This window comes from Telopea speciosissima, chromosome 3 (genome assembly GCF_018873765.1).
Source record: "Telopea speciosissima isolate NSW1024214 ecotype Mountain lineage chromosome 3, Tspe_v1, whole genome shotgun sequence".
Lineage (NCBI taxonomy): Eukaryota > Viridiplantae > Streptophyta > Magnoliopsida > Proteales > Proteaceae > Telopea > Telopea speciosissima.
Genome location: NC_057918.1, coordinates 9,462,337 through 9,486,002, shown reverse-complemented (window position 1 = coordinate 9,486,002; position 23,666 = coordinate 9,462,337). Strand labels below are relative to the sequence as shown.

At 39.9% G+C, this 23,666-nt stretch overlaps 1 protein-coding gene across 3 annotated transcripts in view; it reads right to left on the bottom strand.

The window, feature by feature from the left end:
• The window catches only part of LOC122655860 (DExH-box ATP-dependent RNA helicase DExH15 chloroplastic), a 35,452-nt gene that overhangs the window by 9,043 nt on the left and 2,743 nt on the right, over positions 1-23,666 (bottom strand). For all 3 annotated transcript variants that reach the window (XM_043850233.1, XM_043850232.1, XM_043850231.1), the window contains exons 4-9: positions 22,249-22,357; positions 22,042-22,128; positions 12,040-12,158; positions 1,411-1,570; positions 712-1,311; positions 357-632 (exon numbers count right to left, since the gene is read on the bottom strand). In XM_043850233.1, the coding sequence (XP_043706168.1) occupies positions 357-632; positions 712-1,311; positions 1,411-1,570; positions 12,040-12,158; positions 22,042-22,128; positions 22,249-22,357 (1,351 nt within the window). The remainder of the gene's footprint in view (positions 1-356; positions 633-711; positions 1,312-1,410; positions 1,571-12,039; positions 12,159-22,041; positions 22,129-22,248; positions 22,358-23,666) is intronic.

Genomic DNA, 23,666 nt, shown 5'->3' with positions numbered 1-23,666 from the left:
TTGATTCATTATCTGGGATTAAGATTGACTGACTGCATCATGGGGGTTAAAAAAAAAAAATTGCATGATTATATACAATTAATGAACATGAAAAAGCAATAGTTCACTGAGCTTGCTCGCTCGGGCTAAATAGTAAATAGTCCACCAAAACATTAACTGATCTGGGACAGCCCCACAACAAGTGTTCAAAAACACTACAAAATCTGATTTTTCCCTAATAATGGGAGACGACCATCAATACCAAAATGCTAGACAATTTCAGTATAGAACGTCCTAGAAATGAAAAAAATAAATAAATAAATAATATGGGCACACAGTAAGGATAAAAATGAACAAGCCAATAGTTTATTAAATACCCGTAATTCCTCCTGCAGATCAGAAATCTCCCTGTATGCTTTTTCAGATAACTGCTTCCGACTCTTCCTATCAACAGCATCATCACTAACTTCTAAAGTCAGCACCTCAATTTCTTTCTGTATTTCAGCAAGCTCATCTTTGGCAGCAAGCATAACATTGCTCCCAACATAGTTTCCAAAACTTTGCTCAACTAGCTTTCGGGCTTCTTCCAGTGTTCGTCCTGCTTTCAAAACTTTCATTTCTGCTTCCTTTGATCTGCGAGTAACTTTTGCACCCTGCATAGAGCTGACTAAGTCATTCACCAAAGAGCTTCAGCGCTGAGGAAATCAATACTTTTATATAGAAGGGGCATACCGCAAGGAGATTTAGCACCATGCCATATGAAGCAGTAAACTGAGAGACAAGAGGCTCTACTCCAGAAAGAAGAACCTTGCAGCATTCTTCTGCTCCTTCATTAGGAGTCTGAACAAGAACTACGTGACCTCTTTCATCGGTACCTCTACGTCCAGCTCGACCAGCCATTTGAAGCAACTCATTTGGGCTCAAATGGGTACGTCCACTGTCGCTCCTTTTACTGAGAGATGAAATAACAGCTGTCCTGGCAGGCATGTTGATGCCAGCAGCAAGGGTTTCGGTAGCAAAGACAATTTTAACAAGTCCTTGCTGAAACAACACTTCAATAAATGACTTCCACAAAGGTAGACAGCCAGCATGGTGTGCTGCTACCCCGTTCAGAAGGCCTTTTAAGGCAGATTCTCGGACAGCATCAGGGTACTGTACACGAAACCTTTTCAGGGCCAGTTCAACTTCACTTGTCTCACAGTCATCTAAAAGCTTGTAATGTTCAAGATACTGAACAGCTGCATCACATCCTTTCCTGCTAAAAATAAACCAAATAGCAGGCAGCATATCCTTTTGCCTGAGGTACCACAACGTGTCTTTAACCTGAGGAACCTGGGAAAATATAAAACTTATAAGAACAACAGAAGAAAAGCATGCCAACAGTGACAATAACCAAGGTAGAAGGCCAAAAACCAGAAATATGTAATGTACTTGTGAACGGCGAATTGTATTTGTGTCATCTTTTGATGATGTTGACTGCACAGAAATGCTCCCACTTTTGTAACTCGCTTTTTCACGTCTTCTAGAATTCCTTCTTCCAGATCCATCTTCCTTATAAGACTCACCTCCCAAAGCAGAAAGCTGTAGGTTCCTGTTCCAACAGAAATTGAAAATAACAATGTTGCTCGTCTCTATACATGGGTAATGGGTTACCGAGATATCCGAAATTTGGCGAAATTTTGCCGAAATATTGCATTTTTTCTGCAATATTTCGGGAGTCCATCTCGGTGGGTATTTGGCCATATCTAGGCCTGATACTTCATGGACACCCTTATTTAAGCTAAATAAACATATTTAAACCTTCATATTGCAAAAAAAATGAAATCAAAGTGGTGTTTTGGGTTTGCACCCTTGATTGACTGTATATGGTCGGACCCTGTTGTATAAAATAGTTAAATACATATTGTTTAAGTACTAAAAGACATAATAAGAAATTTAAACAAAATAATGAAACAAAAATAAAGTCAAATGTAGCCTTTAGTTTAAACTTTAAAGTTTAAACTCATAAAGTCATAAGTGCATAAGTCATAACTCATAAACTTCATAATAGTCAATAGTTCAATACTCAATACACAAAGTATTTCTACGAAATGTACCAAAATTTACCGAAATATACTGCTCAATACCATAGTACTATATCTCGCGATATATCGGTATCTCGGGCCTACCGAGATATCCGAAATATCCGAGATATCGCGAAATATGACCGAAATATTGCATTTTTTCTGCAATATTTCGGGGGTCCATCTCGGGGGGTATTTGGCCATATTTAGGCCTGAAACTTCATGGACAGCCTTATTTAAGCTTAATAAACACATTTAAACCATAAAATTGTAAAAATGTGAATTCAAATTGGTGTTTTGGGCTTGCACCCTTGATTGACATACGGTCGCCGACCCTAATGTATAAATAGTTAAATACACATAGATTAATGAAATCACAGCTTAAGTTACAAATTACAAGTGCTAAACTCGCTAATAGTAGTTCTTTGTGCCTCCCGGATCAATCCCACTCATGCCTCGCCGGAGTCGACGTCCATTGCTCTCTCTGTTTGAAGGACATATGTGGACCACGGTATAGAATCAGAGAAGAAACGAGTGTAGTCATTCACAAGTGTCACGTAAATGGAATCATCAACATACTCGTAGGTAACCTATCCTAGGATATAAACTAGGGTTACCAATCGATCCAATCGTGAAGAAGATGATCCACTGTGATATGATGTTGGCGCCGGCGAAGAGGCGATGGCATTGGCGCATGTATGGTCGTGAGGTTGGTAGCTAGGTCCGCTAGGGTATGCAAAGATGTTATCTACAAAAGATGATCCAAGATGTCCCCTGGGACTAGGGCTGGAAGTCATAGTCCCCTACCCCACTAAACTGCCCATATGATGATGATCCATATCCATATCCACCGTAAGGTTGTGATGCACCATAATCCGATGCCAATGGAGTGGCATGTGCATCAAAAGATGGGGCACGCCAATGTCCAGTCGGTCCTCCCTCCCTATCACCCATACTCAAACCACCAACAGAGCTAGATAGGTTATCAATGTCCATGTGATCAGGTTGCAACTGTGTTTGTCGACCCCTACGCTTCCTGTTGTATGTATGTAGGGGGCCTCTCGAGGGTGGGGGTGCGGGGGCACGTGCTCCGTGGTCCATATCTTGTGTGGCATGATCAAACTGTGTCTCTCCAGTGAATCGGAGTGGCTCTACACGTGCCGTATCCTGGGCCTCCTGGCCTACCACATAACGCTCTCGCATGCCGTCAAATTCTTCACCAAAGATCACCACCACCAACATCACCACCACCAGATTACCACCACCAAAGATCACCATCACCACCACCAAGATCACCATCATCACCATCATCATCATTTGAGGACTTAGACCAGCCTTCATCATCGCAGAACATTGCCACCAGGCATGGAATGGTATGGGTGGAGGCTTCCTCGCATGTATCGACCCTCGTCGGCCCATATACTCGTCCACATCGGACCAATCTCGGAAGCTATCATGGGGTCGGGCCTACCTCCCTCCTCATCCAACACTGGCTCACCTCTATCCTCACCTGATCCACATAGGGTCCTCATCGCCGAGTCAACTTGAAAGATGTCGCTAGATCAATGGTGCCCTCTGTCCCTCATGTCCCATGCGTATGTGTTGCGAGCTTCACCTCAAGTTGTAGTGCACATACACCATGTCGGATAAACGTTGAGACCCCAATCGTTGCGCCTCTTGGAGTGGATGAGTGCAAAGGTACTCCAGTTCCTCTCACAACCAGGATGCGAGAACATGTTTGGGCGAGGACTTTAATTGCTATTCTTCTTAAGTTTTCAGCCGATTCCCCATACAACACCCACCATTCAATTGCATTACAAGTTTACAACAAAAAAGACATGTGTCAAATGTTGTTTCAACTTTCAACTTTCAAATTTCAATACATATGTAATTTAAAACTTAAAAGAATTACCAAGATCACCACGTGCTCGCCTTGTATCGCGACCTCGGTTCAAAACTTCCCAATGCATCCCTAAATACCTTGATCTACACCCATGTGGAAAATTAGTAAGTACTTCTTTACTACTTATTTGAAAGCATCAATAAGTTGAGTTTCCAAATGAACTCACTTCATTGTTGCAAATTGCTTGTAGTGCACCATCCGGCTCCAACTTCTTCACTACTTGTTTCACAAAGATCAATAAGTTGAGTTTCCAACCCAAGCCTATTGTTATATTGATACTTAGGGTTCAAGTAATATGCTTGAAATATGACATATAGAATAGAGGTATTGTCAAATGCATAGGTAATTAGTAAATAATAATACTATGAATTAGTAAACATAAAACAAATTTACTTTACCAAATTTTACGGTGGATGCATAAGTTGATTCTCCAATGAGCATTTATGATATCTAAGAAGTGTTTGCTCTGCGAGGAGCCACACTATAGACACTATCTTTCATCAAGTCTATTGCAAGATATAGGACTGGCATGGTTGGGCCCTTCAGAGCGGAGTCAGAACATGTAGAACTTTAACTCATCGGCTCTAAAACTTTCACCACTTTGCTTAGTTTGGTCCAGAAGTTCTCGGATGACATCGTTGTTTGTGCTTCCTCCCATTTGCGAGTCTTGGAACCCTTCCATTCAAACCACTCCTCGAAGCAAACATGCTTCTCGGCCGCCTTCTTTGTCTCAATGCTTTTGAGAGCAATGTAGTTGGTGGCAAATCTTGTGATGCCAGGCCTAACCAAGTCATCCCCACATTTTTCCCTCAATAGATTGAGTGCATAGGAGTGGTTGTATACAAAGTTGGTGACTTGTCTTGCACTTTCAACCACAGTCTTCACCAACTTTAACTTTCCCATATCTTTTAGCATTAAGTCAATGCAATAGGCTGCACAAGGAGTCCGGAAGAGCCGGTACTTACTATTGTTCATCATCTTCTCACCGCCACTTGAAGTTACTTCCATTGTCAGTTACAACTGGACAACATTCTCAATACCACATCTTTTTCCACTACTTCCTTTAATAATCAGAAATATATTTTGCATCCTTTATCTCTTTGGATGCATCCAGATTGAGGAACACTGTCCTCCCATCACAATAAACCATGAAATTGATGATGGACTTTCTTCAGAGGCCCAGCCATCCATCTCGCCATTATAGTCACCCCATATGTCTCCCACATATTCCTCATCTCACTAATGTACTCATCAATCTCACTCTTTTGTTGAGGTAGATAAACATTCATTACCTCATATGGGGTGGGGCCCTTGAATCCTGGGCCAGCCTCTGCAATGATATCTATCATGGTATCATAATGGGGGCCTTATGCAGTGTTTGCTGGGATGGTATGGTATAGCATCCACTTAGCTATTGATTCTTTAACCAATCCCTTCATCCCCTTCCATGCTCCTTTGATTCTGGGTTGACTGCTTCCTTTCTTCTTATGCAATTTAGGATCAGATGTTGATGGTGGTACTGGTAGAGGTATTGGGGCTGCCCTCACACTTTGTGATCTTCTAAAAGGATTCAAAGATCTAGGACCTCCAGAACTGTCGGCTCCTCCACTACCCCCTACTCTTTGTCTCTGCTGATCATCTTGAAAACTTAGTCTACTCCTTGAAACAGTCCGCCTAAAATTCGTAGCCTCCTCTGCTGTTTGTATGTCATCAGGTACTGCAATGTCCTCCTCATCATCATCATCGTCATCATCATCATCATTGTATTGTCTTCCTCCTCCCATCGTACTCCTCACTGTATCTTCAAGTTGTTCTCTTATCCTTTGCTTGTCAGCCTTCCTCTTCTTCTTTCCCCTCAAACTATCACCAATCTCCCTGGCTACTTCAGTAGGGATCATATGACAACCTACAACATCTTTAGATCCTCCAGTCAGATGTTGTTTAAGTCTACTGGACCCACCTCCCATAAATTGCATGTGACAATAGTTACATATAGATTTTCTCTTATCCCCATCAATAGGAGTACCATGTAACCATGCAATGTCACCCCTATGCTGGCTGGCTGGTCTCTCTTGTTCCCTCCGCCCCCTTTGTTGACTACTTTCCCCCACCTTTTGCTTGCCCTTCGCACGTTATCTATCACGATCCTCCATAATGATACTTGTTTACTGCAATGTAAGTAACACAAATAATTAAAAAACTTAATGTAGATGCACTTCAATTGACACTTTTAGATTACTAATACACTTGTATAGTTATTTAATATTTTTCCCCTAACCCTTATATTTTTCACATAATTAAAACCAATTTTTTATATATAATGTTAATATAAGTATTGACCTAACACAACAAAACCAAAAATTAGTAAACATAATATACATGTAATGCATCTCAAAACATATAGAAATAACTTTCATATTTTTTTCATTATTTTTTAAACTTAAAACTCATATTTTTCCTTATTTATTTCTGTTTTTTTTATTTTTTATATATTTTTCTTAATTTTTGAAAATTAAAAGAATTATTTAAGAGCAGAAAAATAAATCCGACACTGTGAAGCCGTAGATCGGCCATTGGTGTCTAACATATATTTAATTCATTACCATCTAAGTCATATTACCCCTAATTATTTCCTATTTTAGTTGTAGGAAAATGAATTTTTAAAACCAGAAAAAAAATAAAAAAAATACACATGGGCAAAAAATTTCGACACCGTGAGGCTGTAGATCGGCCTCCGGTGTCTAACATATATTAATATCATCAACATCCAACAACATTTGTACAAAGTTTTTTTAAAAAAAATAGTTTTAGAGAAATAGAATTTACCTTATATAATGAAAATAGGCTTGGATGATGAGCTTAGATGACCCTCCGATGTTTTCCTGGCGACAAGGAGCTTCAACAATGCTTGGATGAGGCTTGGAAGGGAGGAAGAAAAGCAAAAAATGAGGAAGAAGAGAGAAAAATTGATTTTCAACAGCTCTCGGTCGAAATATCGACCAAGAGCTGCGAAATATGGTATAAAAGGGGCCTTAGTGTGACACTATTTGTCACTTTTTCAATATCTCGCGATATATCGTGAGATCCACGATATATAGTGAGATCCACGATATATCGTCGATATATCAACGAGATATTGTACTTTTTTGTTTCGGAAGTGTTTCGTATCTTGGACATGTCGAAATTTACGAAATATGGCGATATATCGCGAGATTTTATACCATGCTCAATACACAGTATTTCTACGAAATATACCGAAATATCGCCGAAATTTGAACTTTTTTCATTTCGGAAGCCCATCTCGTCTCAGTAGTGTCAAAATTACCGAAATTTTGGCGATATATCGCGAAATTTTGTACCGTGATCATAAGATCAAACTAACACCAATTACATGCAAATTTGGCTGAGTTTGAACCTAATACTGAACAATTTTGTAAAGCATACAGTTCATTGGTTTGTCATTGGAGAACCCAGTTCTTACTAATAATATTAAATACAATACCTATGTATACAACACAGTAATGTTATATACCTAAATTTACAGTGTAGAATCTTGACCAAAGTATATATTTTTTTCACCATAAAAAAATGTGCAGTTCTTGAGAGATTTTCAAAACAAGTGTACCACATTGGTTTTGATTTCTTGAATTGACAAATAAATAATAGTAATCGGTAAAAATGGAATGCCACCCCTCCCAGACATCTGTTGTTAAAACCAACTTGCACCACAAAACCCCAACTCTCATTCAAACAAAGGATACTTCATTTATGAAGATGCATGTGTGAGCGTAGCAGCCAACTCAGTTCACTGGTATAAATACCAACTACTAAGTGTCAGACACAAATGCATAGGAAGTGTTTTAAAAGAGTCTAATTTTAGCCAAAATGACAGATTCATGCAACTCAGGAGTCCAATTCAGTTCAAGAATGTCAAAGTAACACTGGATAAATATAGTACGTCCATATAACTATATCAAATAAATGGGATATACAATCAATCATAGCACTATATAATCTATGCTAAACAATAATACAGAAATGGGAGAGGGCACATTCAATTTAAAGTTCGAAGTTAGGATTGTACCCATGATTTCCATTTATGAAAAAGGTACCATATAGTTCTGTATTGCAAAATACCACTACGTATTGAAGACTTGAAATCCCTTCATACCCATAATTTATGAATTTCCTTATGAGCTACTTAGATGCATGGAAACAAGGTGGTCATTTTGAAACCCAGATTTGGAAGGATAGTCCACAACTCAACTAAATTGGCTCCAACAGTTAATTCCGTAAGTCTAGCTCTATTCAGTGCCTACCAACCATAGTTGTCAAGGCGTCACATAGGCGCCGCCTAGGCGTCCTGGCGGATTTTGGGTGGTTTGGGCTGTTGTCGCCTTAGTGGTATTGAACGCCTTAGTGGTATTGAACGCCTTATTCATAAATAAACAAATACCCCCTTATTTGAATCCAATAAAAATAGTTAAAAAATCAAATTCCAAAAGAATAAAAAGTCAACCCCCCAGTTCAAGAACAAAAACTAGATTTTCGGCGCTAGGTAAAATTTTCAACTTTCTAATGTTGAGGTTTTCTCAAATTTAAAAATTCCATAAATTTTAGTATAGTAAACATTGCTAAAAACCAAAAGTGCGGTAAAATATTCATTTATTTTGATATCTAAAAAAAGTATTTTCATTCAGAGTGTTTTTGACAAAGAGGGCAGGCCTTGGTGTAACGGTAAGGTTGCTCCATTGTGACCAAGTGGTCACGGGTTCGAGTCTAGAAACAGCCTCTCTACGAAAGTAGGGATAAGGCTATGTACATTATGACCCTCCCCAGACCCCACAGTGGCGGGAGCCTCATGCCCTGGGTAAGCCTCTCTTTTTTTCAGAGCAATTTTGACAGCATTCACGCACACCAAATAAGGTTTAACCGAAACATAACTCCTTCAATATAAATCAGATTTAAGCAATCTTGGATTTGTTGGAAAGTTGATTTTGTGCTCCACCTAATACAAAAAGTCTCATATAAGAATAAAATCATTTGACCAGTCAAACTTCTTAGCGAACAAGAACATTTCTCTAAATCGAGAGCAGTTTAATTACTTATAGATAAGATAATATTTTCTAAGAACAGTATAAACCAAATGTGAGACTAGTTATACCATGACAATGACCAATTCCAGGAATAGTATAAAACTATAAACCAACTGTATGTTTTGATTGTTTCAAACTTCCAAAAGCTTATTTGTTCAGTTCTGTTGTCTTCTAGTTCAATGTTGATTTTTTACGACTCGATGTAGCTTAATATTGATTTTTGATGACTTGATGTGACTTAATGTTGACTTTGATGACTTGATGTGGCTTAATGTTGATTTTTTATGATATAAGGTATTTATTGTAACATACTAAAAAATGTTAGAAAAGAGGGGAAATAAAAAAAAAACACATGGCCGCCTTGGGTCGCTTTGCCACCTTGACAACTATGCTACCTAGGATGGAAATCACAGGCAAACAGATCCTTAATCGAGGCACTTAATATCTGTATTATCAGAAAAGTTCAGGAGAAGCGAACAAGTGTTAACTCATAATCTACCATGGGCCTGGTGCAACATAACTAATAACCTGTAGTTATGAGATATGGAAAGCCTGGGATGGAAAAATGGGCATTTTCAGCCCAGAGAGAGAGAAAACATATAAGAAGTGGACCTAAAAAAAATATAAGGCTAAAGCTGACATTAAAGGGACCTAATATTCCAAGAAAACAGCTACGAAGAGCAAAACAAAGCTTTCAAATTTCAAATCAGGAATTCAAGTATTGGTTAACTTGCTCGCCTCCTTGGAGGAAAGAACTCTTGATCTTTGTCTTTAGTTTGCTATCTGTAATTCATAAATATCATAGGCATCTGTCTCAAGCCTATGCACAAATACAAAAGGCAGTTTTTTCTCTGTATTACTCCCAGGATATCAAATGTAAGGCTAGGTATCACTACAATAACTTTCAAATCAGGAATTCAAGTATTGTTTAACTTGCTCGCCTCCTTGGACCAATAGAACTCTTGATCTTTGTCTTTGGTTTGCTATCAGCAATTCTTAAATATCATAGGCATCTGTCTCACGCGATAGTTCTAAAACTCGTCTCGACTCGGCGAGATCTCAGCTCTCGTTTCGGTTTCAGATGGCATATGGTACATAAAAGTGCAATATCTCGGCGAGATCTTGGGTTGACCCATGGAAATGACCCTTCTACTATGTATTTACTTACCTAACTCGACAGAACTCGACATATCTCGGTGAGATCTCGGGTCGAGATCTGGAGTTGACCCATGGAAATGACCCATCTACTATGTATTTACTTACCTAACTCGATAGAACTCTTATATGTTTGTTGTGCAACACTATATGCAACATTACAACAACACTATATCATGGGAAGACTATGTGACACTAGTGGGGACTGAATACTTGATTCAAAGTCATTTTAAGTGATGATAGTTGTAACACTGTTAAACAGTTTGATGTATCACTTTAACATTTCTAATTCTTATTTAAGTTGTTTGGCTATTAATTGAATGTTTTGCTTGCTTTCTATTACTAAATTATGTGTAGAATAGGGTATTTTAGTACGTCATCGCCTACCAACCTATGGTCCAAATTGAAACTCAGATTTGGACTTTGTTTTTGCAAAATCTGATAGTGACATTGTGTGTAAATGCCCTAAAATAGGCTGAGTACCAAGTTTCAGACCCGAACTAGGTCTGAAACCCACCGAGTTGAGGCTTCGAGTCGGGAAAAAAAAAATGCACCAACTCGGCGAGATCTCGACTCGACTCGGTTTTCTAAGGGCCGAGTTGGTACCGAGACCTGAGTTTTAGTACCTTGCTCACGCCTATGCACAAATACAAAAGGCAGCTTTTTCTTTGTATTACTCCAAGGATATCAAATGTAAGGCTAGGTATCACTACAATAACCCCAGGCAGGATCACAAAAATATACCCAGATCAATAGCAACAGCCACCTGATGGGCCTCAAACTCCTATATAGTTTAGGTCCCAATAGGGTGGTTTAGCCCTCCAATTCTCAGGTGATTCCAATGGCCTGAAGAGAGATATGCACAGGTCTTGAAATTAGAAAGTAATAGGTTTGCAACAAACCAGCTGATGGATCTCCACCAAATCAGTATCAAAGAGAAGGTTTTGTGATTGGATTCAAGCCTCCCACTATCAGTAATAACAGAACGACAGATGCTCAAAACAAATCTGAGGGAAAACCTAACCGCATGGTCTGAAACTCTTCTCTGATCAGCAACCGATGTGGGCAGCAACTGAGGAGATCAGTATGGATTCCAGAAACCAAATCAGCAACTTGAGAAGGTGGCTCGACTGGCTTCAGCTGGGCAGAATAGTAGTGCTCAGATCTAGAAATCAATAGCAAGAGAATGGAAGAGGAGAAGAAGGGGATAGGGTGGATCGAGCCTCTCACTCTCTCCTAGGCATCTCACGGCATTGTATTGCGCAAGCAAAACATTCAATTAACTTCATTCAATCATGTGGGAGAACCAGAGGTCCATTACAATATATAGGTAAAACTTGCCAAAAATAAAAAACTACGGCAAAGGGAACTTATAACTTGTTCCCCAAGCAATTAAATAGTTGAATTACTAAGCACTAAAAGTGACAAGGACAGAAATTAAAAAAGGAAAGAAACTTTGCTTAAAAAAACATTAACTTTCTGCACAAATTATCAAAAATAGAAACTATACTAGGAACCTAAATCCCCCCAAGCAAGGCTGTATTTATCTCCAGAAATATCTCCTTCTAATGGCCATCACTGTTCACATGATCAGTGTCACATAAACTACTATCACAGGTACCGTTCACATGAACAGTAACTCCCTTCAATTTTCATCATACTTTGATCTACATCAACATCGGTGCTAGGAAACTAAATTTTGTGATCAATGCCCATTCATCCTCCCTTGATAGATATCGTTCTTGTGGCATTAAACTAGAGATGATCACAAACATATATATAAATAACTAATTTAACACAATAATAAAATTCGCAAAAGTACTCAAAACTGAACAAAACTTACCTGTTCATGCTCGTTCCTTTCTCATTAAGTAGAGGTAACAAAGAATTCTTCATAGAGAAATGCCAAGTCAATGGAACCGGTCGTTTCATTGATTTTACCAGCTCAGTTGTACCATGAATCTACACCAATGAAAGGGGGGAAATTAATAAATTAACCAATCAAACGCTCACAGGTCTCACAAATTTATCAATACCTAAATGCAGTTTCTAATGTCCACGTTGCAAAAGTTGCTGATCAAATGGATGATAGCATTAGCAAAATCAAAAGTTGTAAGTTATTACCTAACAAGAACACTAAGATCCTTGAGAAAATTGGAACCAAGGTGAGCTATTAAATTAAATAAAGGGCAAGAGAATTCTAACCGGTCGTGTAGCCCCTACACCAGAACAGGGGGGGGAATGAGAGTGTGCACAGAAGCATTGGTTTGGATGAGGTTTTCAATTTCACTGGGGGCTGAGCAGTCTTTTCATGCACTCCTGTGTCTGGATGCAGGAACCATGCGACCGGTTAGCGTTCTTTTTCCCTTAAACAAATTAATAAATAACTATGTTATATCGTTATACGAGAGAACCAAATGAATGTACTAGCCCAGGTAAGCTAGCTACTTCATCAATGAACATAATTGTTGAATAAAAAGGTATATGTCTCTCCAAGTTGATACCACTTGAGAAAGCTAATCTGATTATCATTCCAACCAAGCCAAAAAAGTTAGGTTTAGGTTAATGAAGTAAGTGGAAGGGAAGAGGAGGTTGAAGGAAGAAGAGGAAGACAAGAGAAGAGGTTAGCGAAGAAGAGAGCAAGTTTTGGTTGTAATCGATTGTATATGGAGAGACTTCTCCATTCACCATATATTCATTAATCACAACTAATATGGAATTACATCCACCTCCCTACGGAGGTAAAAGGGAAATAAAGAAATAAAGCAGAATTACATAATAAGGCAACTAGTGATAGAATTAGTTCCTAAACTACCCCTATTACATGACTTCTAACATTCCCCCTCAATCTGGAGAATATATATCATGCATTCCCAGCTTGTTAGGAAGGAACTAAACTGAGGAGAGCCAAGAGGTTTGGTAAAGATATCTGCCAACTGATCACCAGTTTTCACCAAAGGAGTACAAATACAGCCAGAGTCTATCTTCTCCTTGATGAAATGCCTATCAACCTCAATGTGCTTAGTCCGGTCATGTTGCACAGGGTTATGGGCAATACTGATGGCAGCCTTGTTGCCACAGTACAGTCTCATGGGCCCTTCAGTGTCAAACCCCAATTCTTGAACAAGTCTTTTCAGCCAGATGAACTCACATACTCCATATGCCATAGCTCTAAATTCTGCCTCGGCACTAGATCTGGCCACAACATGTTGTTTCTTACTCCTCCATGTGACTAAGTTACCTCCCACAAAGGTACAATAGCCGGAGGTAGATCTCCTGTCTGTAATGGAACCAGCTCAATCGGCATCTATGAAACCTTCCACTCTCAAGTGGTTGTGCCTTGCATACAACAGTCCTTTCCTTGGAGAGGACTTCAAATACCTTAGAATGCGACACACAGCATCCAAATGGCCACTCTTGGGAGCATGCATGAATTGACTGACAACTCCCACTGCATAAGAGATATCTGGCCGAGTCATAGAGAGATAGATAAGTTTCCCCACTAGCCTTTAATACTTCCCTGCATCAACAAGAGAGGGACCACAATCCTCTCTTAGTTTGTGATTCTGCTCAATAGGAGAGCTAGTTGGTTTGCAGCCTAACATCCCTGTCTCTGTCAACAGGTCAAGAATAAACCTCCTCTGACATATGTTGATCCCTCTCTTGGTCCTTGATACTTCTATTCCTAAGAAGTACTTCAAGGGACCCAAATCTTTGATCTCAAATTGTTGTGCCAGGTAGCTCTTCAATTTACCTATCTCAGCTGTATCATCTCCGGTGACCACGATATCATCAACATAGACAATGAGAGCTGTGATAGTACCATTACTCCGCTTGGTAAAGAGAGTATGATCAGCTTGTCTCTGGGAATATCCATTCTTCATAATGGCCTGTCGGAAGCGCTCAAACCATGCCTTTGGTGACCGTTTGAGACCATATAGAGCCTTCTTAAGGAGATACACTTTCCCTTCAGCTGATGGCATCTTGAAGCCTGGTGGAGTTTGCATGTACACTTCCTCTTCCAAATCACCATGAAGGAAGGCATTCTTCACATCCAACTGATATAAAAGCCAATCTTTGTTGGCAGCTAAGGATAAAAGAACTCTTATGGAGTTATGCTTGGCCACAGGGGCAAATGTCTCCTGGTAATCAATTCCATAGACTTGGCTGTACCCCTTGGCCACCAACCTTGCTTTGTATCTCTCAATACTGCCATCGGATTTATACTTGATTGTGTAGACCCATCTGCATCCAACTGGGACACGTCCCTTGGGAAGGTCAACAAGTTGCCAAGTACCATTCTTCTCAAGTGCCATCATCTCCTCAGACATAGCTTGGCTCCACTTTGGGTCAGACATAGCATCAATGACATTCTTGGGAATGGAAGCAGTAGAGAGAGCAGTAATAAAGGTAAGGCCTATAGGAGAAATTGCATCATAGGAAACAAACTGGGATATAAGATTAGTACAAGTTCTTTCCCTTTCCTAATAGCAATAGGAAGGTCCAAATCAGATGGAGGAGAAGAAATGTCACCTAATTGAGGAGGGTGAATCTCAGGATGTGGATCTGGATCTAAAGAGGACTCTTGGTAGATCATCTTTCTCGTATTATGCAAGCTTTCACCTTTTTTGTATGTAAGGTGGTAATCCTTCTCCTTACCAAAACCACTTTCAACAACCAAATCTGTATTCCCCCCTGGTTGATCATTAATCTCAACCACATCTACAGTCCTATGTTTTCCAATGTCAAGCAGAAAAGGAGATGTAGGTAGAGGAGAAAGGAAGAAATCATCAGTAACCTGGTCACTCCCACAATTCTCCCCCTGAAGAGGATGCTGAGAAGGAACAAAGAAAGGGACAGATTCAAGGAAGGTAACATCCTTGGAAATGAAACTTCGGCGGGTAGAAGGATGATAACACCTGTACCCCTTGGTAGTAGAAGAGTACCCAAGAAAGAGACACTTAAGAGCTTTGGGATCAAGTTTAGTGCAAGCAGATTTGTTAACATGCACATAACAAACACAACCAAAGACTCTAGGAGGAAGAGAAAAGACAGAGGCCTTGGGAGATAAGATGTCCAAGGGAGATTTGTAGTTAAGAAGCTTGGTAGGCATACGATTGATGAGAAAGGAGGCGGTGAGAAGAGCCGCAAACCAGAAGGTCTTGGGGACATGCATGCCCAGCAAGAGACTACGGGTAACCTATAGGAGATAGCGATTTTTCCTCTCAGCAACCCCATTTTGTTGGGGCGCGTCAACACACGCTAGCTGATGGATAATGCCATGAGTAGTAAAGAAGGCTTGAAGGCCACCAAACATGTACTCTCCCCCTTTATCAGAACGCACAATTTTGATGCGGGTCTCAAATTGGGTAAGAATTATTTGGTAAAAGTTCTGAAAGGCATCACAAACATCACTCTTATGCTTCAAAAGTACAGTCCATGTGGCACGGGAAAAATCATCAATGAATGACACAAAGTAACAATAGCCAAATAAAGAAGTAGTAGGGGAAGGACCCCACACATCAGTATGCACAATATGAAAATGAGCAACAGTTCTATTACCATGATAAGGATATGAAGACCTACAATGTTTGGCAAACATACAGGTTTCACATTGAAAAACATGAGAAGAGGCAATAGATGAAAATAAGTGAGGCAACTGTTTCCTCATTACAACAAAAGATGGATGGCCAAGACGGCGATGCCATAACATAACAAAATCCACAGAACTACTATCGTTTCGGCCACACACATAGGAATGAGCTGTGGGCAAAAACGGATCAAAAAAGTAGAGGCCTTTCTCCTCACGTCCACTATCAATAATCCTCTTCGTCACTAAATCCTCAAAAAGACAGTGAGAAGGAAAAAATGTGACACAGCAGTTGAGAGATTTAGTCAGATGACTCACAGATAGAAGATTCAGAGTAAGGTTAGGGACATGAAGAACAGAAGAAAGTGAAATAGATGATGTCATAGGGATATTACCCTTACCAGATATGGAGGAAAGGGAGCCATCAGCTACCCTAACCTTGTCCTTACCAGAACAAATGGTATAGGAATCATAATAATGAGACGTACCAGTCATGTGGTCTGTGGCACCCGAGTCAATGACCCAAGACTGGGCGGCAGTGGAAGCTGAGGTGGAGACCTGCAAAGCTGAGGATGATGAGGATCCAGCCATACTAGATGTAGAAGATGTGCTCAACTGTGACAGAACCCTGCGAACCACTGCATCCATAAAGGTGGAGTCATCCTGTGGGGCATCAGCATCAGTCGCCGCTGCGGAATGAGCCCGAGCTCCCCCTCTACGGCCACCACGACCACGCATACCAGGAGGACGACCATGGAGAGACCAACACCTATCCTTGGTGTGTCCAGTGCGACTACAATGATCACATTTAAATCTGTCTCTGCCAACTCCACTGGCACTAACTGTCTCTACAGTACTGGCTTCTTCCCTGTTAGGCCCTTGGCCTCTACCACCTCCACGGGTGTCCCGAAGAGAGCTGGAATTAAGGGAAGACCTCTCATGAGAAGAAGCAGGTGCTGCCATAATAAGCCGCCGTGTCTCCTCACTCTGTAGGTGACTGCAAACCTCACTAAGAGAAGGGAGAGGAGACCGGCCCAACAGTTGGAGTCTAACTGGCTCATAATCAGGATTCAGACCACTAAGTAAAGAAAATACACGCTCTTTTTCAAGTGTCTGATACACCTTAGCCTCATCTTCTGGGTTGGTCAAATGAAGGTCCCTGTAGTGGTCATACTCCTCCACAAGACCAAGGAACATACTATAGTACTCGAAATAGTCCTGTCACCTTGCTTCAAGGAGTGAATTCTTTGATGGAGCGATAGACTTTGGCAGTGTCACCAACTCGTCATAGGCTACGAGACACTATCCCGATAGCTTTGGCGTCTCCTTCCTTATAAACCTTCTCCCAATCTCAAGCTTCATGGAGAAGATTAACCATGTCATAACTGTGGAATTTTCGGTTTCCCATTTCTCAAAGGTGGGTGAACTAGCCTCAGGAGCCTTGATAGTACCTGTGATATATCCAAGTTTTCCCCTACTCCTAAGAGAAAGTCTCACAGAGTGTGACCAATCCAAGTAATTGGTACCATCGAGCTTCACAAAAGAAATCTGTTGGTGAGTATTCCCATAAACCAACTGAGGAGCTATTAAAGGGGGCTGTGAATCAGCCGAACCAAGCTCAGAAGACTCAGTACCAGGCATCATGTAAGGGAAATGGTACTTAACCATAAACCAGATAAACAACAGCAAATGGGGAGTATAAACTCAACCCAAAAAAAAGTTCCCAACACAAAAAAAGAACTCCAGCCAAGAAGAGCTTCACCCTAACACTCTCTTCGGAGTAAAATAGCTCACACAAGCTTCGAGATTGCAAATACAGATGTGCATAATCATCTCTCAAACCAAACAAGCAGTCCAATGTACCCTAAATGTAAGAACAACATTATCGGGTTTACCTGAGTAGAGGAAGAACACCATAAAGTGAGTTGTGCTCAACAAGAAGATACAACCATCAATGAAGGACACCAGAGGCTGAGAGAGGATCCTTTTACGATTCTAATAGGCCACTCCAGTCACCAAGTTCATCCCCAAATAAGGAGAAACCAAGGTCTGCAGCCTGCAGCAGCGGAAAACAGAGCAGAAACTAGATCTCGCGAAAAGGAGCTGTGCTCAGATTGGGTCTTCAAGCAGCAAGAGGGAGCACAAGGTACTTAAAGAACATCCTTGGGCGATTCTAGAGAGCTATTCCAATGCTCAAACACATGCTGGAAGAAGGAGATACAGAGGCTGCAATGGGAAGCTGGCGGTAATCCTAGAGCAGGCCAGAAATGGCTCCAAATCTTCAAATGAGCTGCATCAAGGCTTAAACAGCAGCTGTAATGGCTAGAATAGATCACCCTAAACCTATTCCATAGTATTCTCACAGAGAAGGAAAGATTCTTTACATAAGAGGCTTCTCCTTGAAATCCTTTATGACCTAGGATTTCAAAGAGAAGGAAAGAATGGAAACAGGGAGCTGGATTTGACTCTCAAACCTTTCGGCTCTGATACCAAGTTAGGTTTAGGTTAATGAAGTAAGTGGAAGAGAAGAGGAGGTTGAAGGAAGAAGAGGAAGACAAGAGAAGAGGTTAGAGAAGAAGAGAGCAAGTTTTGGTTGTAATCGATTGTATATGGAGAGACTTCTCCATTCACCATATATTCATTAATCACAACTAATATGGAATTCCATCCACCTCCCTAGGGAGGTAAAAGGGAAATAAAGAAATAAAGAAGAATTACATAATAAGGCAACTAGTGATAGAACTAGTTCCTAAACTACCCCTATTACATGACTTCTAACAGCCAAAAATTATACAGATCTGAAAAGAATTGAGCACGAGGGGGGAGGGGGAGAGGAACAGAATGCACTTCTACAGGAGGATTAGGTTTAATCTAGATTCAGCCTCATGGGTAGTGTGAATGATGTTATTAGCCTAGGCGATGCCAGTGGCTTGTCTCCCAGCAGAACAAGAAGTACTTGATAGGGCTAAACTCACTAACAATAAACAAATTTTCCAACCCACAAGTAGGACTGTCAGTTACTGATGTACAGCAATATAAAGGGTAAAGGGATAATAAACACAATAATAGAGCTTAGATTAGACTTAAAATTAGGTCAACAGGAAGGTCACAGCCAAAGTACTTTACCCTCCACAAATGGTAGCAAACCAACGGTTGGATTGAAAATTACAGCAGATCAAAGTAATAAGTAACTTGTTATACAGAATCAGTAAGTACGTATAACTCACAAAACCTAGGGTAGAATACCCCCAACTAATATCAGTAGTAGGTTTCGGTTACAATAGAAAATCCTTAAATTATCTGAGACAACTTATAGGAAGATCACAGTTTACAAGTTCAAACCCAAAATAGAAACCACAATAACCCTACAGCAACCAGCCGATGGACAGTAGTAGATGGGACACAACTTCTGTCGATGGAATAGGGTATTGTGTGTCCTAACACTTCAAGAGATCACCAAACTCTGAGGACTGGAAGGAGGTGCAACAGCTCATGAAAGAAACTAGAAACTATGGAAGAAAATGGTAACTCAAAGACTACAGCAGTTCCAACTTCCAACCACTGGATGTGGCTGAGAATGGTTCGAAGGAAGGATCCAATAGGGACACTTAGACCTCAAAACATCAAGCCAAACTGTTGGCCAAATCAAGAGTTAATAAGGTTAGTAACCTGCTAGTAGAATCCCAACTAACAGTATCACAGGGATGGTTGAAGGCTTTGATCTCTACTCTTGTTAATGGATCGACAAACACCTCATCACGTGGTCAAACAGCAGTGTGGAAAGGGTGGTTTGATAGGATTTGTAAACTGCTGTAGGAGAATCCCAACTAACAGTACCACAGGGATGGTTGAAGGCTTTGATCTCTACTCCTGTTAATGGATCGATGGACAGTTGGACACCTCTTCACGTGGTCAAACAGCAGTGAGGAAAGGGTGGTTCGATACCTCACTGATCAGACCTTGTAGCAGTGTTGAAAAATAGAAACTAAGAAGAGAAGGGGAAGCTAGGAGGGGGTTATGACCAAGGTCTCACACCTATGGCCTAGGTCGGTCTCTCACTAACCCTAACAGCATCACACCACTATGGCAAAGAATCTCATCATGCATACTGTCTCTCGCAGCAAAGGCGAGGGTAGAAGAGGGAAGAAGGTTTGATAACAAAGTCTCGGTTCACTCTTAGATAAAATCTTCTAAAAACATTCCAATGCAAATCCAATAATCGGTTAACAAATAAAGAGTCCTAATTACATAAGCTATCTAATTAAAAATAGAAACTAGCTCTAAGTTAACAAAGCTCACACACAAGGAACAAAAACTGAATCCTAAATTTCCTTCTAATTAGATAACTGAATAAAATCCTAGAACCCCGCCAAACCAGATCAGCCTGACAGCTCAATATGCCTTGGAAAGAAGCCTGTATGCACAAGTATATTGGTCTTTAAAATTGTCTCCATACAGCTAGCTGTGGAGCCCATAAGATCTGGAAAAATCCTCTCCTTTACCAAGAAGTTTGATGGCTAATACTCCCCTCAAATAAAGCTGCTTGATATCTAATACTTTCCCTAAAATATAGTACTACTGCAAGCTGACAAAATCCTCCAAAGGCTTCTCCACGTATTGGCCATGGGCACACTCGAATCCGGAAATAATCTCTCTTACAAAACTGCTGGTCGATATCCCCATAATATGTTGGAAATAGGCTGCTCGATATGGACAGAATAGGACCAAATAGGCAGGATCGATAGTCCCAAATTATAGGCCAGATGTAAACCAGCTTTGGAGCCCCAATCAAGAACTTGGACTACATCAAAAGGCAAACAAAAGCAGTCTTTTTAACTTCATAAATCGTAGGTGCACTACAGCCTTTCTCTTTATTTATAACAATAGGGTACAACTCAAACTAGGACACCCTTTTTGTGTGTAGGAAAGAAAAATCCTTACAACCTTCAAAAATAATAACCATCTAAAAGAGTAAAAGACTAATAAAATAGAAACTAACTACTTAATCACGTATAGGACTTAAACCCTTAGTACTTGGGCTTATAGAACCAATATTAGCACACATGCTATATTACAATTAACCTTAATGACATCACAACCCTATTGAAAGGAATCTCACCGTGCATATTGTCACTCATAACAAAGAAAAACAAAAGACAGTCTTTTTTTAACTTCATAAATCATGGGGACTACTACAGCCCTTCTCTTTATTTGGGTACGACTCAAAATAGGAAACCTGTGTAGGAAAGGAAAAGCCTTTCAACCATCAAAAACAGTAACCATCTAGAAGACTAACAAAATATAAACTAACTACTTAATCCCGTATAGAACATAAACACCCAATACTTTGGCTTATAGAATTTGCCCATTACAGTAGTAAACTCAAAAATATTAAGCTCATGGCCCATATAACATAATGGGCACTCAAATTAAGCCTAAGTTGACCTAAGAAAGTGAATCAATCCCAAAACAACAGGCCCATCTTCTTTTCTTGCTGAAATTCTGCATCAGTACTTTTAAGTAACTTAATCACGTGAGGATGAAGAAAATAAAGGTCAGTGAGCAGTTTATTCTGAGAAAAATGAAGACAATAGTGAAGAATGTTCCAAACTAAGTGCAAATCATGTAACTAGTATGCTTAATCTTTCTGCGAGCTTCTTACAATAAAGCAGAAAACCAAGAATCAATTATCAAGAAAAGTCACTAATCGATATTTTTCATACAATATATCAAGCAAAAAGGCATTGGTACGAAGCACTTTAAAAGAGTGGATTGGGCAACTTGAACATGAGACCGGATGTAATTTATTGGAATATCAGATTGTGAGTTTAATGGGAGCAATTAGCTGTTGAGAGAGAATTTGTCAACAATTAAGGTACCAAGATCACTACCGTAGCATCCTATGCTACCCAGACACAAAAAATGATACAACATGGATGTGGCAAAGATTCTGTTTCTGCATTCTCATTGGTCTACATGAAGTGTTGCACATGGGTGTGAGATGGGTCATGGGTGCAGCACATCCATTGAAGCGTCCAGGTAATAAAGGTAGTATCTCAGCCCAAAAATCAGGACCCCAATTTTTTTTTCTTGCCAAAATAATGCAACACAAACTATGCAGATTAACATAGGTAGCATCAGGACCCAAATTTCTTCTCACCAAAATAATGCAATAAACTATGCAGATTATCACACTTGCTCTAGTACTTTATGCCCATGGAAAAGGATTAAGTCAATATGAAATTCACGTACTACCTGCCCAATCCAGCCGGCCAGCTCATCGGCATTCGCAACTGTCGCTGAAAGACATATAAGTTGGACTTCTTTTGGGCAATAAATCACCTGAACTATTCTGAACATAAGTACACAGTTTTCTAAAGGGTCAGGTAGGGGAGGGGGGAAGGGGAAGCATACAAAAAATAGACGTTAAATGAAATAACAATCAGGACACGGAATGCATACTATTTCTTCCCAAACTGTACCCCGAGATATGTCACTGAGATAGTGTACTTCATCCAAAACAATCACATCGACATGAAACAATCCACTCCCTGAAGAAACCATTCCAATACTGCAGCGAAGAGACAATATACATCATTTTTCTGTGTAACACCAACTTAATGGGTGCAATATAACATAAGAAGGGGTAGCAGAGGGCATTGTGATTATTAAAACTCCATGCAATGAAACTGCCTGTCTATGAAGAAGTCTTCTCTACTGTCTGCACAACATACTGCAAGAATAACCACCTTGGTCATACAAAAAGTGAAGAAGATTCCTAATGTTTCATGGTGAGACATTTATGCTGCAATTTATGATATCATAAAAGCTGAAAGACAAATGAAACTTCTAGAATGATTAGTCCTACAGTCAGTTTAGATTATTCATCTTCTGATAAATTGGCAAATTCTTCAGAGTAAATTTTACCATCTATTTTACAGCTAACTTTAATTCCAGTCAGATTGTAGCTTTTCCATTGAATTTCCAATAACTGTAAGTGTGATACCAAAGGCCATGGCAATTTTGCGCAGATCATCTATAGTTTCTAATATGTAACTGATGTAGCCACACATAGGAGATTTGGGATTATCTAGTAAATTTTGCAATATTTTTATATTAGGGAATTCAGATACGCATAGGGATTTGGTAGTTGTATAGTTTTCTACTTAGCTACGGTTTCTATTTCCAGAATATGTAATTAAGAGTTTTTTTAATGCAGAGTTTATGCTGGTCCCATGAGAGCCTGGTTCGACTGCTGAGTTCTTCTTCTTCCTCCCTGGTTGAATCCCTTCTTACAACTCCTCCTTCTTTGTATCCGGTCTGAACTCTCCCTTGCTCTTAATTATTCTTTGTATTTGTTTCTTATTCATTCCTTCTTCACTCTTGTCGTTACCCTTTTATTGGTGTTGCCCTGTTCTAGCGTTTGACTTGGTTTAGCAAGAGGGAGTTTGATCTCTCTCATCCTTGCCTCTTTCAACCAGAAATTTTGGGAATGATTCACTAACCAATAGGCGACCCTAATAGTGGAGTTTGGCCTTAAGATCTCATGTATGTAGAGAGTTATAAGTTGGTTTTCAGGCCTGCTGTGAACAACTCCGCCCTGTTCATCATTTGAAAATTTTAACTCGATTTTGGGTTGTTTAGATCAGAAAGCAGTTGTTTTTAAGCGGACTTTCAGACTTTGACTTAGGAATCTAATCCTAAAGTTTCATCTGGATTGGATTCAGTTTGAGGGACTTACCCTAACCGAAACAAAACCTCTTAACCCCTGGTTTTGTTCTATCGCAAGGAAAAAGTGATGCAGTTAAATCACACAAACGGGCTTATTTAAGAAATAAGCCTTGGGTTGGGTTATGTATGCGTTAGGCCTTTGATCCCAT